At 45.0% G+C, this 18,121-nt stretch overlaps 2 protein-coding genes across 6 annotated transcripts in view; one reads left to right on the forward strand and one right to left on the reverse strand.

Moving 5' to 3' along the window:
- CCND1 (cyclin D1) overlaps positions 1–15,924 on the forward strand; it is a 16,951-nt gene extending 1,027 nt beyond the window's left edge. Inside the window, exons 2-5 of the mRNA XM_042813194.1 lie at positions 1,177–1,392; positions 1,870–2,029; positions 7,196–7,344; positions 12,413–15,924. Of these exons, the coding sequence (XP_042669128.1) occupies positions 1,177–1,392; positions 1,870–2,029; positions 7,196–7,344; positions 12,413–12,568 (681 nt within the window). The 3' untranslated portion in view covers positions 12,569–15,924. The remainder of the gene's footprint in view (positions 1–1,176; positions 1,393–1,869; positions 2,030–7,195; positions 7,345–12,412) is intronic.
- Positions 3,791–18,121, reverse strand: part of LTO1 (LTO1 maturation factor of ABCE1) — a 28,567-nt gene continuing 14,236 nt past the window's right edge. For 2 of the 5 annotated variants that reach the window (XR_006167921.1, XR_006167918.1), the window contains 3 exons: positions 7,450–7,673; positions 6,151–6,401; positions 3,791–4,367 (listed from right to left, as the gene is read on the reverse strand). The gene's annotated coding sequence lies outside the window, so the exon portion shown is untranslated. Of the gene's footprint in view, positions 4,368–5,440; positions 5,709–6,150; positions 6,402–7,449; positions 7,674–14,175; positions 18,055–18,121 lie in introns of those variants that run through there. The other 3 variants (XR_006167920.1, XM_042813196.1, XR_006167919.1) reach the window with 2 other exon arrangements.

The raw sequence follows: 18,121 nt of genomic DNA on the forward strand, positions 1-18,121 counted from the left end.
AGGCTGCCGGTTATTTTTCGGGGATTTTATTTTAAATTAATATCCTTGTACACGTATGCAAGCGCTGCCCGTGCCAGTATTACGCGCCATCTTTGTTCTTTTATTGCAAAGCAAAAGCGTTTATTAATCGGGAGAAAATTAGAAAGTCCCGGGGAGCGCGCCAAGGGGGGGGGGTGCGGCGGGGCCGGGGCCGGGGGGGGCCGGGGACCCCGCTGGGGCGGCGGGCAGGGCACGGCCGGGGGGCTCCGCGCTGCCGGGGGGAGCCGCGGGGTGAAAGTTTCTTTGTTCGGCTCGAAGAGAGCTCGGGCTGCGGTCACCCCTCAAAGGCGCGCTTGTGCCGGGCGGCGATCTGCAAGGTCGCCTGGGAAAAGCGGGTCGGAAAGGGCCTCGGCCCGCGCGGGACGCGTTTGGGGGGGGCCCCCGGCGGGCGCCCCGGGAGCCGGGCTACGTTTTCGTGGCGTTTCCGAAGCGCCGGGCGCTCACGATCTATTTTTAATTAATTTTTGAAAGCGCGGCGCCGTGCCTCGCTCTGGGAAACGTCGCGCCCGGCCGCGCCGCGGGCGGGAGAGGGACGCGGGGAATTCCACTTCGGGGCGCCTCCCCGGGACCCCCCCGGCGGACCCCGGGCACGGGGCTCGGTAAAGGACCCCCGCCGCTTCGTTTTCAGCGTTTTTCCGGAGCCCGGCGGATTTTTTAAATATTTTTAAATATTTTTTGAAAAGATGACGTCTGGGGAAATGCGGCTGGACGCCACCTTTGTGTCTCGAGCGGAGCGGGGATCGCGGCACCGCAGCGAACGGGGGGCAGTGCGAAGGCGGAACGGCCGAGCCCCGGGGCAGCCCGCCCCCCCCCTCTTCCTCCCGCTGCCCCCGCGTTTTCCTGCCATTTCCCATTTCTATGCTTTTTTCGTCGTTCGTTTTGGGGGCCGCCGCGGCGGGGACGACGAGCTCCTCCGCGCCGACCCCCCTTCCTCCCACGAATCGTTCGAACGCCGCGTTTCCCCCGCTTGGCCCCCGTGACTTTCATTTTCCTTCGCACCTCCGTTCTCCCCCCGTTTCCCGGCCGCGTTTCTCTCTCCCCCCGCAACCTCGCCCCGCACGGTCCGGGTGGGGGAGGGACGGGCCGCTCTGCGCCGATGCCGAATTTGTTGTTAAACGATCTCCGTCCTTCCCGCAGGTCTGCGAGGAGCAGAAGTGCGAAGAGGAAGTTTTCCCCTTGGCGATGAATTATTTGGACAGATTTTTGTCGTTCGAACCCCTCAAGAAAAGCCGGTTGCAATTGCTCGGAGCTACCTGCATGTTTGTGGCTTCCAAAATGAAGGAAACGATTCCTCTGACCGCGGAAAAACTGTGCATTTATACCGACAACTCCATCAGACCCGACGAGTTACTGGTAATTGCATATTTAATCACCTCAGGCCAAAAAAAAAAAAAAAAAAAAAAAGCAAAAAAAAAAAAAAAAGGAGAAACGGCCCCCCCCGCCAAGCACGCTGATGGGGAAGCCCCTTCTCGGGGCCTGGCAGGGCCGCATCCTCCCGCCTGCACACCGCCCCGTCTCTGCGGGGCTGCGGACCGGCGGCGGATCCCCGCGCCCCCCGCCCCCCGCCGAGGCTTCCCCGCTCGGAGCCGGCGCGGCGAGGCGCGACTTGGGCGCCCCCTGGCGGCCGTTTGGGGTGCGGCGCTTCCCCGGGGTTGCGGCGGGCGCCCGGTCCGGCCCCGGGCGCGGCGACCCTCGCGGGAGGGCTCCGCCGGGCCGGGCGTGGGTAGCGGGGTGCGGGTGCTGCGCGGCCCCGTGTGCACCACCGGGGCTAACCGCGCTTTCCCTTCGTTTCTTCCCCTTCTTTCCCCTTCCTCCCTTTTGTCTTTGCAGCAAATGGAGCTGCTGCTGGTGAATAAGCTGAAATGGAATCTGGCTGCAATGACCCCCCACGATTTCATTGAACATTTCCTCACTAAAATGCCTCTGGCAGAGGACACCAAACAGATCATCCGTAAACATGCTCAGACTTTTGTGGCTCTGTGCGCTACAGGTATGAGCCCTGCACGCTCCGCAAAGCGCGTCGCTCCCCTGCGCACAGCTGGCCCTGGCTCTTGGCTATGGCTAACGTGGGCTCTCGGGGCTGTGGGGAGGGAGCTTAAGCCCTGGTTATTGCCCTTGTTGTTTGTAGAAGGTGGATTACTCCGCACAGGTAAGCGTTTTCAGAAGATACTTCTGATTTGAATGCGTTGGCCGGGGGAGAAGCACTGCTCTTCTCTGTGCAGCAGCACGGGGCGCACGCTGCAGGGCACAATCCCATCGCCTCCACGCACTGGGTTTTATCAGTGCTGGGGCAGCAAGAGGCTCGCTGCTCACACGGGGAAATCCTGCCTGCGGATCAGTCCTAAGACAACTTTATAGGCAGAGGGAACAGCTCTGTGTGGGGGTTTGGAAACTTCCCTCCCGAGCCGCCTCTTCCCCTCTGGCGGCAGTGGCAGGAGCCACGCGGTGTGGAGGCTTTGCTGGCGCGGGCCCGGCGCTGCCATCTGCGCCCCGGCCACGTGCTGCGCCGCAGCCATGTGCAGAGCCATGTGCAGGGCCCCGTGCAGGCGCTCGCCAGGCTGGGTCTGCAGGGCCCCGATCGTTGGTTTCAAGGGCACCGTGCCTGTGCGCGCCGCGGCTTTGAAGTTCCGTGTTTGCATGCGGAGTGTGTGTGTGCGTTTGTGCGTGCGCCGGCTTCACCCGCTGAACCCTGGCAGAGCGGGAAGGAAAAGCTGTCCTCCAGATCTCGCGGTTCCCACAGACCGGAGCGGAGGAGCAGGACAAAAGAAGTCCTGGAGGGAACATAGATCCTCTGCTCAAATGCGGCGCGTTCGGTGCCTTGGCTGTCAGTATGACGAGACAAATCCACGAATGGCAAAGGAATAAGGAAGAAAAAGCAGCCAAAGCAAATGTTCTTTTGCAGTAGCACGTAAAGAGGAATGCCAGATGCTGTTAGCACCGATAAAACGTAGTGCAAAGGAGATACTGCGCTGCATTAAACGCTAATATTTGTTAGTGGCCGTGCTGGAAGATATCAAGCCTGCAGTGGCACCTTGGGAAACCTTGGTGGGATGTGTGGTCAGCCCAGTTAGGGGAGCTCGTTTTCCAGATACGGACTTGGCAAAAAGATTCAAGAGACATCTGCAGGTACTCGGAAGAAAACACGGGTTACACAGAGCCTACTGATAGAGGCCCAGAGACAGAACCGAGCCCTCATGGGACGTCTATAAGCACTGGCATCACCCGGCGTGGTGGGGCGGCTCCCACTGCAGAAGCACTGTTCCAGGATTGGGGAGTGCAACCCCCAGCAGCATTCACACCACCTGCAGAAGCACCATGGGAAAATGAGACATGCTCTCCATGGCAGATCCCACCAGGTAAAGCTGCTGGGACTCTGAACGTGTAACTGGCTGATTTTGATGCTACCTCAGCCTCCCCTTGGATATGGGGACAGTTCACCTAGGTTGTTGTGTTGGCAATGACAGGGATGAAAACAAGAGTAGTCCAAAGGTTGGAGACTCGCTAAGGGTCCAGTACTTTGATCTACTGTTGGTGTTGTTATATTTCCTTCTAGGAAGCACATCTAGAGGCTTTATTTAACGCTGGTACAAACCACAGCTGGAGAATGCATCAGTAAATGAGAGCCATGTTCTGGGAGTTCTACTTAGCTTTTGAAAAACAGTGCTGAGCTCACCGGAACTGGGGCCTTCTTTGGCTCCCTACTCAAGTTGGGAATATTTCCTGGGGAAAATGCACACAGAAGGGCTGTCGCTGGGCTCTGTATTTTTATTGTTATTTTTGGATGTTGGGATTTTCTCTACCTCTTGCTTTCCCCACAACTTCTTTGTTGGCTAGTGAATATAACGTGTGGCTTAAGTAGCATCTGGACTTTGCTTTGCAGTTGTATTTCCCCCTGCCAAAATGAACCTAAATGGACTGCAAATGCCTTGTGTTGCCTGGATGCTGTGCTGTGGGGCCCAATCCAAAGTCCATTAGAAACGCTGTGAAACTCGCTGAAGTGGCCTCGGGGGTGAGCTCAGTATGTCCTCTGCTTGAAGTGCACAGCCCGTGTCCCTCCTGAAGGAGGGGCTCCTGAGAGGAGGCAGCAAAATAATGCTGGCCTAAAAAGTAAGATCTCTGCCAGTTGGCTTAGCAAGGTGAATGCTGTGGAAGTGTTTGTGGATGAGTGTGCATGCGTGCTTGCTCCAGAACGAGAAGGTTACGTCGCAAGGTGAAGTGGAGGGGAATTCCTTCTGAGCTCTCTCTTCGCTTGCCTGGCTGGTAGAAGTGGATTTGTTTGATTTGGTTCAGTTTCGAGAAATCCATTTTCACCAAAGGATGTCTTTGTGCTGTGGTAGGTTTGGGAGAAAAAGAGAAAAAAAAATTTACCAGGGGTTGTTTGAAGTTAACACATAATTGAGCTTAATGAATGGGGCTTTGGCATGGCCGAACAAGGCAGGGATAGCTCAAAAGGAAGCAGGCCTCTTTTGGCCCAAGTTAAGACCAGCGTTGAGGGAGAACTGCGGCTCTATACAAGCATAACAATGAATAGCAACAAATATTGGAGCTTCAGCATTTCATTATGTTCCTCTGGTTATCAAAACATACCGGGCTCCTTTTATATTATTATTATCGCCATTATTATTGTTGTTGCTTTCCTTCTCTCGAATGGAGAAAGAAAGATCTCGCTTTGAAACAACCGGGTTACAATTCTCCTATTCTCTGGCCTTTATAAAATTGGGAGTCTCAAGGTATGTGACCAGTTGGAACCTGTTGCATCTTGCAGCAAGTGATTTATGTTCACAGTTTTGATTTGCCTCAATGAAAAGATTTTCATTCATAGCCCCCAGCTCTCCAGACGGATGGAACTGCTGCTCCATTTAAAAAGGAAAAGGGGTGACTCGCCTTGTTAGGAATTTTTTTTAAAGCGCTGCAGCGCCTATATGCCTGCTTTGTCCTCCCTTCAGGGTGGCTGGCATTCTTCTCTCTCCTCCCCCTCCCCTCTCTCTCTCTCTCTCTTTTTAACAACGCTGAAGTTGTTTATTCTTTTTGGATGAAGTCTCAGATAGGCTACTGGGGATGTGTGCTTCAATTGATGGGGCCCCCTACCCCATTGTGGCTGTGTCAGGTCTAATTCATCTCACCGAAGCCCCCTTGTTCCTGAGCGCTCAATAGCGCAAGATGAGGCGATGGAGGCTGACAATGATGCCACACTCTTCACTTGGGGGCATCCAATTACAGGCGAGAGGGGCCCCCTGATTAATATGCTGAAATTAGTGGCCTCTGCCACAAATAATTCCTTGTTGAGTTGCAACAAAAAGGCAGTCCATGCTGCTTGTCTGGAGTGGTTATAAGGACAGACACAAACTGGTCATTTAAACTTCATTATCACTTTTCCACCTTGGAAAGAATGAGGGTGTGACTATGAATTCATGTTCTTGTTTACTGCTCCATTTAAAAGAAGAACGCAAATATTAATCCCAAACATGATCTTGTCAGGACAGACTTCATTAAACTGACACATTTTGGCCACGTCCTGTGCGTGGAAAGCAGTCAGTACTGGCGTGAAGTCACTGCCGCCGTATCCCGCTGGAAACCAAATCGTGGTGAGATTCACGTTTGCCTGCTGGAGGCCCTTGCTTCTGGAGCCCACCTGCCACCGCCTTTCAGTGTTTCAGCTGGGAGACCATCTGTGGAAGGCGCATGTTGTCAATAACCAACCGTAACTATCTTGATTTGGGGGAATGACAGGAGCTTGATCCAAGGTGTGTGTACTTAGCGTCTGTCCTGCAATGGGCGGGTTAGGAAAAGGGGGCAAATTACATTTGCTTTGAACGCGGTGGCGCGCAGGAGATGGCTTTAGACCAAGGTTGGCTTTTTTGCTGGCAGCGCATCACAAAAGCTGGGCCACAATTAACCGTATCAGTTCTAACGTGAAGGTTCGTGGAGCGCGGGGCGAAATGCCCTTGTGAAGGTGGGTACTGGTCTGGGCTACAACAAAGTGTCAGAGATACGTGAACAGATTCAGAGAGGGGACTTCTACAGAGTGGTGGAGACTTTAGTTGCACTGGTAAAACACTGTCACAAAAGTTATTTTACCATAATAAAGGAGATGGATGGTTTAATACTTACACTGTTCCACTGAGCTCTCTAAGCTGTCCATTCCTTTGATTTCATTCAGGGGTTTGACAGATGGTTTATATTTTTTCAGCCCAGAGGAAGTTGTGTTCTGATAAAAGCTGAAGGAATGTATCTCAGGTTCTCGCGTATAATGTGGCATTTCCCTTTCTTCCTCACAAAATCAGATGTTTGTTTTGCGCCGCTTTTTCCTTTTCTTTTCGATTCCCCTCCAAGGTGTACGCTGCCACACATCAAACGCATTCCTGTTCAGCGGAAAGAGTCTTAGCATTAAAACGTGGATTATTCTTATTAAAAAACGCACCCAAACCGTGCTAAATGGCAGAGATAGCCCCTTAAGGAATCATGGGAGTGGCTTTGTGGAGAGACCTACAGCACTGCAGTCTGGAAGGGGGCCCAGCCTCTTGTCAGCATGGTGTCACATCAGAATGTAACTGATTGTCCGCCAATTCTTGGGACCCCCGTCACTTAGTTATGCCACATTTACATTAAATCCCTGTTGCCGGGATGGATGGCAGCCACTGACAAGAGACTAGGTCGAGACAAAGCATTTTTAAGATGAAACCTTAATTTAAATATGGATTATCTGCCTCCTGACAGGGCTAAGCGGTCTCTCTCTTCCTTTCTTTTTACTGATGTCGCCGTTCATTAAAGCCATATTCCTTTGAATGTCAGTGCTTGAGACGGCCCAGGGACTCCGCTCGGAGCACACCTAGGGCTTGGTGGTGCACAATACTGGGGAATGGGAATGGGTTTCCCCTGCAGTGCTGCACCATTACAAGCAAAGTGCCGGGACACTGAGGTCCGCAGGTGATGGTGGGCCACCAGGCGTCGTGCACAGCGGGCTGCCCGCCCGGACCAGTGCTGGCAGGTCGGGGCCTGTGGCAGCTCGGAGCGGGAAGCACCAGCGTTTGGGTGCAGCAGCTGGCAGCTGAAGCCATGCTGGGAGAAGAGAGTGTATGCGTATGGGCAGGCTTCTACAGCAATCATTTCAGTCTTTTTTTTTCTTTTTTTTTTCCCCTCTTCTTTCTTCATACAGATGTTAAATTTATTTCAAACCCACCTTCCATGATCGCAGCTGGCAGTGTGGTAGCAGCTGTGCAAGGCCTGCATCTGGGGAACACTAACACTTTCCTCTCCTATCAATGCCTCACACATTTCCTATCACAAGTTATCAAATGTGATCCGGTAAGTGACTCTTCTCAGTTGATCCTTCTGCCTTAGAGTTTAAGAACGAATGCCTGCTTGCTGCGCAGTCGCTAATCTGGCAGTAAATCTCGATAAAGGTCAAACCTCAGAGTGCATTTCCTGAAGATGCTCGCTGGTGTTCATCCCCGTTCTGTGCTGTCGTTACGGCCATTAATAACCGGCAGTTACAGTGCTGCAGTTTGCTGATAGGAACGCCACGTCCAGCTCTGGTGTTCTTGAGAGGCGTATCTGACAGCGCAGAGGAAACCCTGAGCTGAGTTGGGACGATTGCAAAAGCCGTATTTGCTTGTAGGTAATTAAACAGCAGTCTGTGCAAAAGAAAACTATTAAAGTAAAGACGAGGAAATACTTACTGGGATTGCAATAAATGGACCTCGTGGTATCTCTGACCTTATCTTTGACCATTCTTGAGGCCTTTTATTGTGCCAAGCGGTGTGAAAAAGCCCTTCTTAAAAGAGTTCTAATGATCTAATTTGGTTTATTACGTGCTAGACCTGCACAGTAGCTGGTATTGAATTCCTTTTTGGAACAAATGCTTGTCCCACGACTTTCTGACAAGGTAGATGGTCCTCACAGGACTCTCATTTTGCCCTGCAGCTTCCAGGAGATGCACATCAGTAACTAGCGAGCAATAAACCTTTCATGAGTGAATGGGCCAGGAAGGGAGCCTACAAGGAAGACCTAAAGTCAATGATCCATGTCATAATGGTGTGTGAAGTTGGGGCAGAGTTGAGCTTTGTTTTGCAACAATGTGGAAGACCAATAAATAGATGCTTTTAAAAGGTTCCTGTGAGGTCTCCCAGTGCTGGACAATGAGACAAATAAAGACAACTCTGTGGCTAGGGCAGAATCTTTGAGATGTTGTTATATAATTTTACACGTTAATAATTTAAATCCGTAGAGAATTTTATCAGTCCAGGTCCATCCGAACTAGTTCTGTGTAACTGGGTGTTGTTGGCGGGATTGAATGATTTCTGGAAGGGTGAATGCATCATAATGAATTACAGCAGAATATTTTACGTTAGATAAACGATGTGAAACAACTGCTGACAAATATTATATCACAGCTTATTATTTTGATCACTTTCACAATGCCTCAGTATTTAGTGCGTTGTTTTTGCCATTTACGTTACCACAGCTAAAGTAGTATGGATCCAGTGCTGAAATGTCAAATGTTATAGAAACCTTAAATGCTGTAAATATCCCACAGCTCAGCTTGGTATGTATATGGAATGCTTTCAGTGAGTTTGGGAGCAGTGTAGGTAGGTCAGCGTATGATTGGCCTCTTCTTGGCGCAAGGTGACTGAAGGAGGTACTGAGGAAAAACTCAAGGCTTACTGTTGCTATCAACAGCATCTGACTCAAACAGAGGTAGTTGTAATCATTCCTGACAGAGCATTCAGGGAGATGCTCTCACACCTTAGAGAACAAGAGCATGTCCTTATATGACTTGACTTATTTGATGACAGCTCTTTTAGAGGAAAATTTAGCGCTAAAGAAGAGAACCAATGCTTATTTGTTTCCTATTGTCCAAGGTCGTCATAAGGCCACAACCTGTACGACCTGAACTTAAAAAAGAACTAAGACCTTTGAAAGGAAGTAACTATCTTCCAGCTTGCTTCCACTGCTAAACATATTTACTTGTTAGCGCAGCTAGAGTTGGAAGGTTTTTGTAGAGACTACTACAGAAAGCGAGGACCATAAAATTATACTGAATGTAGATATATGTTGTGTTTGTAATGGAATAAGAGTACAGTATCTTTCACAGCTACTGCTTTGGAAAGGGTAAATTGCTTGGTTTTGTACACAGTGTGATTCCCTTGCAAAGACAGTTTCCCATAAGGCCAGCCCATGTAAGCCTACGGCCAGTGTCTATTTAGCTGGCATCCACGTGAAGTTTGTTACTCCATAGTGATGGTTCCCCTTTGTCAGCCTACATGACTGAAGCCCTTTATACTGATGTGGCTGAAATATTAAGAGTGTGCATTATAACAGCATGGCTAACGTTCTCCCAGATTATCTATTAGCTAGAGCAGCCGGTCTGTTGGATTTCAGGTTATATAATTACACTTTTTTACCTTTAGTCTCACAGAAAGCTGAATCTAAAGTAAAATGGATATCACCTGATTGGAATTCCTTTATGGTTCATGTTTATGTTGGTAGCAGTCCAATTTCCCATTCTGCCTTTGATCAGGGGTAATTAGAAGTCAGATAATCACAATTAGAAGTCTTGGGCTGTCTTCCATCATTCTATTCTTGACCCCATCATCCAAACAGATGGAATTTTACCTGACATTCATTTCCAGGCCAGAAATTTGCTAAACTAGATTAGATTGGGTTTCCATGCTGTCTGTTAGCACACTGGAATTCGTCTCCTGCCTGCCCCTACTCAGAGGCACCTTCAGACATGTGCTTGCTATCCACAGCAGGTCAGGCAGTAACAAAGGACTTCCAAGCAGCTTCTTTTTTGTTGTTGTTGTTTGTTTCCTTTAGTATCTGACCTTGGAGTGTGATCATGTCTGCTGTGTGTTAAAGGTATTTGAGCACATCACTTAAGCTAGCAAGTCTTTTTGTTTTTTTTTTCCTCCACTGAGGGTCTTAATTAATCCAGGAAGGGTTTATGACCTTGAACAAACTGTGCGCATTGAAAATTTGGGTAGCGAAGCAGAAAAGTTGTTGGGAGAAGTTATCAGAATAATGCACAAGTTTAGTGTTTGCTTTTCAGCATTGAGAAGTACTGAGAATGAAAACGAGCTTTTATTAGGTTGTTCACGGTGAATTTTGTATTTTGCAGTCTTTTTTGCTAGCCCTAAGATATTCCTGCAAACAAACCGCTCATCTGGTAACTAACTGAGTAACTAACTGAGTTAGTTTGAATGGTTTGAAACAAAATGCTTAACACTTAAAATACTGTCCATCGCCTGCAGCACAAGACTGCCGTTCATAAAACTTGTAAGGATAATGCTTTAAAACATCTTCTGCAGTTCTGACATGCTGTACTGTGAGATTTTGACAGGAATTAAAAACATCTGTGGTCAAAAATAACCTTTAAATGATGTAGTTCTAGATATGAATTGGCGGCTGAACTCCAGAGGGAGAAGAATAGGTATTAATAGAAATCCTTTTGAATGGTTTGGGTTTTTAGAACTCAGACATGCTATATGCAAATAGCAGCATCAAAAACAAAAACAGGATTTGCTTTGCTCTGAAAATAAATTGGCTTCTGTTTGGAACCGTGGGCATAGTACCTTGTTATAACAGAATTATCTGAAAAAGTGCCCGGATTTGTAAAAGTGAAAATCCCCGAACCGCTATTCATGTACTGTTTAATACATCTAATTCCAAGTGTGACTGAGGTACATGCTGCAGGACGGGCGAGCAGCAGCCACACAGACAGGATTGATCTGTCATATCTTGGGAAGGGGTGAGGGGCTTCACAGGGAACTTAGTGGGAAGGCCAGAGGAATGCAGGAGCCAAAGGCATCATGACTTCAGGATATGAGGCGTTTCTTTTTGTCATTTAAAACGCTGTGTGTCTCTGTCAAGAGGAAATATTACACTAGGGTTTAAACCAAGAAAGGTCATAGGTTATGTGTTTTCAGTGAGCTGTAACTGATGGTCTGATCTGCTTAGAGGTAGGATTAACCTCCCTCTCTCTCAGAAAGGCCTCGCAGAGAATTGTTTGCTTGGGTTTCTAATCTTATTTTACCCCAAATGCCATGTGCCCTTATTGGTGGCAGAGGAGATTCTTGTGGTAGTGGAATCAGTGAAAAGCTGGTAGATCACACAAGAAGCCTCTGAATGAAGGCAGAATTGAAACTGGGAAATAAAGAAAACAGCAGGCAGGTCACCCTCTCAGGAAAACAACATTCATTCTCAGTCATGCACATCCTAACACTTTTGACGGCAATTTATCATGGAAGACTGGGTTCACCGCAAGGGCTAACACATGTCATAGGTTAAATCAGAAAAGGCAGTACTGAAAGGAAACTTCAAAGTCCTTCAGACACAGAGTTAAATATGTTGGGAAAAAGCTTACGATATTTGTTGTATAGATAAGAGTAAACAGCAAGCTGGAGGAATTTTGGCAAAACAGTGGGATTGTTGTGCCTGTTGAGGCACCAGTTCTGTGCCCTTGCAGTGGATGTGCGTGGCTCTGAAGAATGCAGTCGTAGTTTGCAGGAGGTCGGACAGGTTGAGCTGACAGGCCTTCTCCAAATGGAATTGCTGTGCATCAATAGGTAGACTTGGATGTGCCTGCTCGTGGTGTGCTCAGTGGCTGGGGAAGTTCCCCTTTCCCACAGTAGACCTGGTCCTGCTGGGCACTTGCTGCTCTCCATTCAAACCGCAGCCGGTGCACAGCACAGCCATGGCACCTTCCGTAGTGGGCACTCAGCTCCAGACATGGGCTGTGAAGCTGGGAAAGAGCTCTCTGAGCTGTCAGGTGGATGCAGTAGCAAACTGAGAGCGTGGCAGCACCATAGTGATGCTTCTAAAAGATCTCTGCACATTGGGGTCACGCAGGTGGTTAAGTTTTCTCTGTTCAGGTGCTTTTTGAGTTAGAAATCAGTTAGCTAACCCGAGCTGCCCATTACTGCAGATAGTAGCAGCTTCAGTTTTGTGTATCTAAGCATCCATGTGCATGCCACTTCTGTTGAAGAGCTTTCTTATCCAAGGTCCTGCCAGGCAGGGTGGCTATTGCCCGTGTCACTACAGGAGTGTGCACCACATCCACGCACGCAGCTCTGTGTGCTGACTCCAGGAGCAAAATGACATTGTTGCCAGAGGAGCACGTGTGGAGCTGCTCACTGAGGCTGTTAAATAGAAGATGGCAGGAGTTACTGCTGAAGGCTGGAGCCAGTTAGCATTCTGCAGCAGTTTGAGTGCCTCATCAATCCTTGCACAGTTCAGCATTGCTCTACCTACACTCCCAAATAACACGACTGTACTTCTCGTGACGTTTCAAGAAAAGGTATTTTGTTTGTGATGTTAGTATTTTTCTAAAGGACCCTGGGTCTTTTTTCTCCTCCCGCTTAATCTTCCCTAGGATTGTTTACGAGCCTGCCAAGAACAGATTGAATCCCTCCTTGAATCCAGTCTACGCCAGGCACAGCAGCACAACGTATCTTCAGAAACAAAGACTGTAGAGGACGAAGCAGACCTTTCCTGCACACCCACTGATGTGCGAGATGTGAACATTTAAGAGGACTTCTTCTAATGGGTTTGCTTGGCAAGAGAAGCAGACAAAGAAAGGGCATCTGAGAAGGAATCAGCATCGGGATCTCCCCCCCAGAAACCCTTTTCTCCAGGACATTTTTATACCAGAAGGGAAAACCAGTCTTGTTATATTTTTTCTTGCTCTGTCTCCCTTCCATCTGTGACTTCAAACAAACAAATAAACAAAAAATACCCCAAAAACTGTCTTAAAAAAGGAAAAAAATAGTATTTGCATTGCCCCCAGGGGTTTGTGCTACAAAAATAGAGGATTTTATACAATAATAATCAACTAGTTTTTATATTAAAGTGTTCTTGTCTGTATGTTGTAAAAATAGGCATTAACACACAAAATGTCTCCAGGGGAGGTATTAGATTTGATTTCTTACATATAAAACCAACCAACCAACCAACCATTTTTAAAGTAGAAGAGGGTTTTTTTAGATAGTAAATGAAATATTCTTTTTTTTTTCTTTAAAAAGCATAACTTTAACGCAGTTCTAGGCTTTTCTGTATCTTGCTTGCTTATGCATTTAGTCACTTTATAATTCATCTGTAAATGTTTATTTTATTTCCTTAGTTTTTTTTTTTATCCTCTTCACCTTATAAATGGTTAACGTAACCCATAAGTTAGTGTATGTTAGTATACAGCATTATTATATGTTAATCTTTTTTTTTTTTTTGTGCCTGTGGATTGCCTGTGCATTTGTAGGGTTCCAGCTTAGCGTTGTTGGGAAAGGCCAATGTACTACTCATACGATACTCTATTATAAAGAGAAACCGAAATAGTGACATAATATATTATATTTTTGTAATCTTCATATTTTTGTAGTTACCTGTGTAAAAATGCTGGTCTGACCCCGCAGATATTCAGCCCAATTATGGTCAGGTTCAATCCACAGTTTAGTCTTTTTTGTTTGTTTGTAATATTCTAAAACCATTCCATTCAAAGCACTTTCAGTCCATTAGATATAGGAAATACATTCTTTTATTGTGTGGGAATTTTTGTTTTTTTTTTTTTTTGTTAATGGAATGGTTTGGAAATATATTAAGTGCTTGTTCGCAAACTCAGAATTGCAAAGCAAGTGCATTTAACTATGGTGTTAGAGGAAAGGTGATTTTTTTTTCCGAAGGTTGTGTTCCAGTGAGAGAAATTGCATTCACAAATTGCCAGGATATCTTCCTATCCTTTTCTATAGAAAAGTTGAAGTTTAGAAATCCTTTGGTGCCAACACATGGTTATAAATTAGGGGCCTTAAAGGTTCACGTATAGGACGCATAGTTTAAGGACTGTCTCTAGATGTTTTACAACTGAAGGTTTTTAAACACTAAAATATATAATTTATAGTTAAGGCTAAAAAGAATATTTATTGCAGAGGATGTTCGTAAGGCCAGTATGATTTGTACAATAATGCAATCGCCCCTGTTTGAAAAAAAGAATCGTTCTACCCTTGATGTCGCAGTTTTAACACAGCTTATTAAAGAAAAAGGACACGCTTCAGAGAACAAACCCAAAACCAAGCAGTCTATTTGGCCCCTTAGACATTTTCAATAGCAGGCTAACCATGAAAAAAAACGCCATAGTTAATAGATATGAAAATTGGAGTACTTGAAAGAAGTTCTTATTCCAGTATATGCCCCAATTTTTTTTTTTTATTTAGCTACAAATAGAAAATTTGCACATCTTGGCTATGTATCTTTTTATTATTATTTTAGGAAGTAGCTGAAGGGACGTGGACATAGCTGTTGAAGTTGATGCTCGAGGAGAATGTGATGGTGAAATGTATGTGAGAAAACTGCCGCTAAGGTGTTGATTGTAAAAACAATACAAAACAAAAAAAAAGGAACAGAGAAAAAAAAAAAAGAAAAAAGAAGAAAAAAAGTTAAAAAAAAAAAGAAAAAAGAAAAAAGAGAAAAGAAGAGGAGTGGATGCTCCATTTTTATTGAGCTGCTATGGATAAATTCCCAGCATGGTTTGAAAAAAAATTAACATTGCTTTTCTGTATCTTTGTCATTGTGTTTTGCTGCTATTTTGTGGATCAGTTTTTTTTTTTTTTTTTTTTTTTTTGTTATACAATGTCATATACTGCCATGTTATAGGTTTTAATTTTCTCATAGAAAATTATATTATTGACATCATTTTTTTTTTTTTTGTAGATTTTTTATGTGATCAATTTTTACTTAATGTGATTACTGCTCTATTCCAAAAAGGTTCCTGTTTCACAATACCTCATACTTCAGTTAACCATGTCTAGACCAGGTTTTAATGTTCGTACACAGTGCCTCATAGTTCTACTGCAAATGGAAATGCATCGAACGTTGTTCTGAATGGGTCTCGCGATTTGCAACTAGGTTGCATTGATTTAAAGACAGCAGACATTTCAGGAGATCAGTAATGTCGCTTTTTGTTGTTACACATTTTATAAAGCTGGATTCTTTGTCTGATCTGGGGTTTATTATCATAGTAGTTCTAAGCTGTGTTATTAGCCACATTGATATATGAAAGGTGCATTATAATATAACTTTTGTATGCCACCTGATGTGGTTCCCGTCAGTTGGGATCCATCACTTGGTGTGATAGGTTATCTTCTGGAACTCTTAAGTATTTTGTGTGTTTAATCTGTTATGATATACTAGGGTTGTTTGTTGGTTTTTTTTTTTTAGTTTTTGTTTTTGTTTTTTTTTAATTTTTTTTTTGTTAATTATAGCATAATGCTAATTTAAAAAGCCTGTAAATCTCATAAATAAGCCAGCTAACAGAGTTGTATGCTGAAGAATAATCTAGCTGTTGCCTGTATGCTGCTAAACCAAAACAGAATTAGAACTCTTTTGAGGCAAATGCAGTTAAGACCCTACATAGTGCATAAACAGAGCATTGCAATGCTACTAGCAGTCGCAGGACCCAGGAGGACTGGATACATTCTGTCCAAATTTCAGGAACATTTCTTACTGCTTACCTCATAAAACACTTCTGTTTGTGGCATCTCTGTGTCTCTGAACCAAACATGATTACTGAGTTAGTGGTTGTTGGTTATGTTACGTGTTACACTGAGCGGCAGTGTGTACTGCAAATTTCTTTCCATATTGTATGTACTGAAATGCCAAATCCAGATACGTGGGTTCATGTGCCAACAGAGATGCTTTGTTTGTCACGTTGTTATAACAATCTGTAGTAAGCAAGCAATTCAGATTTGTACATTTTTATATTGTACTTATTGGCATCACTGGTCTGAAATGCACATTTTCACCAACAGACCTGTAACAGACAAGTTTCCAGCAAAAACAAAAAAAAAACAAAAAAACAAAAAAAAAACAACACTAAAGTCTAGAAATAAAATTGGTAAAACCCAGTGCCTGCTTGTTGTGTCGTTTTATTACTTTCACACATGCAGAATGGTAGTAACTGTGTCATGTAACAAATAAGCCACACCACTCTCATTCTGACTGGGCTTTAATAATTGCAACGCTAACATTTTTATCACTGCTTCAGGAAAGCAGGTGTTCTTAGAAGTGGGCAGGTGACTGGCACTCAATTACGCTTGTCAGTGTTGCTCACTGTATGGTTTTGTGCCTGGCAACGCATTTACAGAAAGGGTTTGTTTTAAAAACAACCAAGTTAAAATCAGCAGTCTCTTCCTTCCCCCTGCCTCCTAGAGAGCTTTTGCTGGTTACTGGTATCGGAGATAATGAGGAATTAATACAGAAAAAATTAAAAGCCTGCTAAAATACACAAAAAAAGAACTGGACTTGAGAAGGAAATACAACAGTAATGAGGTACGATGACAAAATGAGAAAAACTTACAACCTGTTTGCCAATTCCTTCTCCAAGGTGCCTCTCTGAAAACAGGATGCGTGTTGCCAATTGCAAGAGCTGGGCACAGCAGCAACAGATTATTCTTTGTGGAGAACAATCACACTTCCTATCTATATACTGACTATGGAGCATGAGAGGAGAACGTGATGTCAATTACTGCATTAGAAGTATCAACTCACCTGAAATGTCAAGTCTTCCTGGATGACAAGTGGTATCTGCTTTATGAGCTTCCCAGTGACTAAACTGCACATCACAACCTTTTCTATGCAGTAACTACTGCAAAGGAGGCTACAATGAAAGCTGCTGACAACTGTTACACACAGTCTAGTGCAAAATCAGTCTGTCCTAGTGCATTCACTCATATGTTTTGAGGGAGGACATACTTAGGATCCTGATTTGGGACAAACAGCTTTTTGCTGGGGGAAAAAAAAAACAATGAGAAATTTCAACCTGCTTTCTGTTGAACGTGTTAAGTGGTTTTTGCCTTTTCTATGATGTTTTACACTATTAAAATCAGATATTCTGTCACTTTAGTAGGTTTAAGTCCTGACTGTCAGCTCTGCTATTTACATTTTCTTTCTCTTAAGCATCATTTCTGAATGCAGCCTACTAAATTCAAATGTATTATTCACATTGAAAAGGGCAGGATGACAAGAATGTAGCAAGAAAAACAATTTACTATAGGCTGTAAAAAATATGCACATTCAGCTAGGCTGCGCTCTTGCTCATTAAAAGGAAAAATACTTTATTACATCAGATGGAGAAGCATACACAGAAAACATCCAAAAGATGTCCAAAAACACCAATTCCACTGCTGAATTCAGACTGGCAAACTCGTATCTTTTATGAATATTAACATCACACATTCTTTATTAAAGAATAAGCAGGGTCCATTAAATGCAGAAACTGGAAATCCACTTATGTGGAAGCATACTGGCATTTAAAGGGATGGAAAACTCCAGATAAAGGAGAAAGAGAAGCTTGGAGCTACTGTTTCAGGAGAGCCACAGGAATGACCTAAGCAGGTGGGCTAAATGCTTTGGTGAGATTCCTAGTAGGGTCACTGAAAAGCTACAATGGGACAAAGGTAGTAAAACTACAAATGATGGCATTTCAATGGAATCCCATCAACATCTCTTAATGGAAAATTTATCTTTTTCAGACAAACATGGTGATTTTATGATACCAGCAGTATAACTGACATAGGTAGTTGCAGTAGCATGGCAAACATGATTCCCATTTAGCTTTTGAGTTCCCCACAAAATTAAGATCAAACAGTGACTGCATATTTGTTAACTGGATTGCACTGCTAGCATAAGGCTTGCTAGACTTCTGAATTTGCTCTTTAGGCTCAAGGAGCAAGGTGAAAGTTCTCTTTTTTGCTTTTTTAGAAATCTGATAAGAAAACCAAACAGTTTCTCAGTGATCCCGTTAGCACCTCCACAGCCATACTAAAAAACTGCCACGTATTTCCAGCCACAGTTTTTACAAATACTCTTACTTAAAGAGAAAACTGGCACTGCGTGCTCTCAGTGTACCACGAACAAGGCACGCATGCAGCATCTGAACTCTGCATGGGCTTTGCTGCTGCGGAAGCACCACCCCGCAGTACAGGGACAGCTTCTGGGGTCCAGGCTGTACACAGCACTTCCAGCCAACTCCTGAAAACAAAAACCAATGCTCTGCAGAGGATCAATTCCTACCCTGAACAGCTCCTGTTTTGGGGGA

This window comes from Centrocercus urophasianus, unplaced genomic scaffold (assembly GCF_019232065.1).
Source record: "Centrocercus urophasianus isolate 14NV4802_14NV808 unplaced genomic scaffold, USGS_Curo_1.0 seq_14, whole genome shotgun sequence".
Taxonomy (NCBI): Eukaryota; Metazoa; Chordata; class Aves; order Galliformes; family Phasianidae; genus Centrocercus; species Centrocercus urophasianus.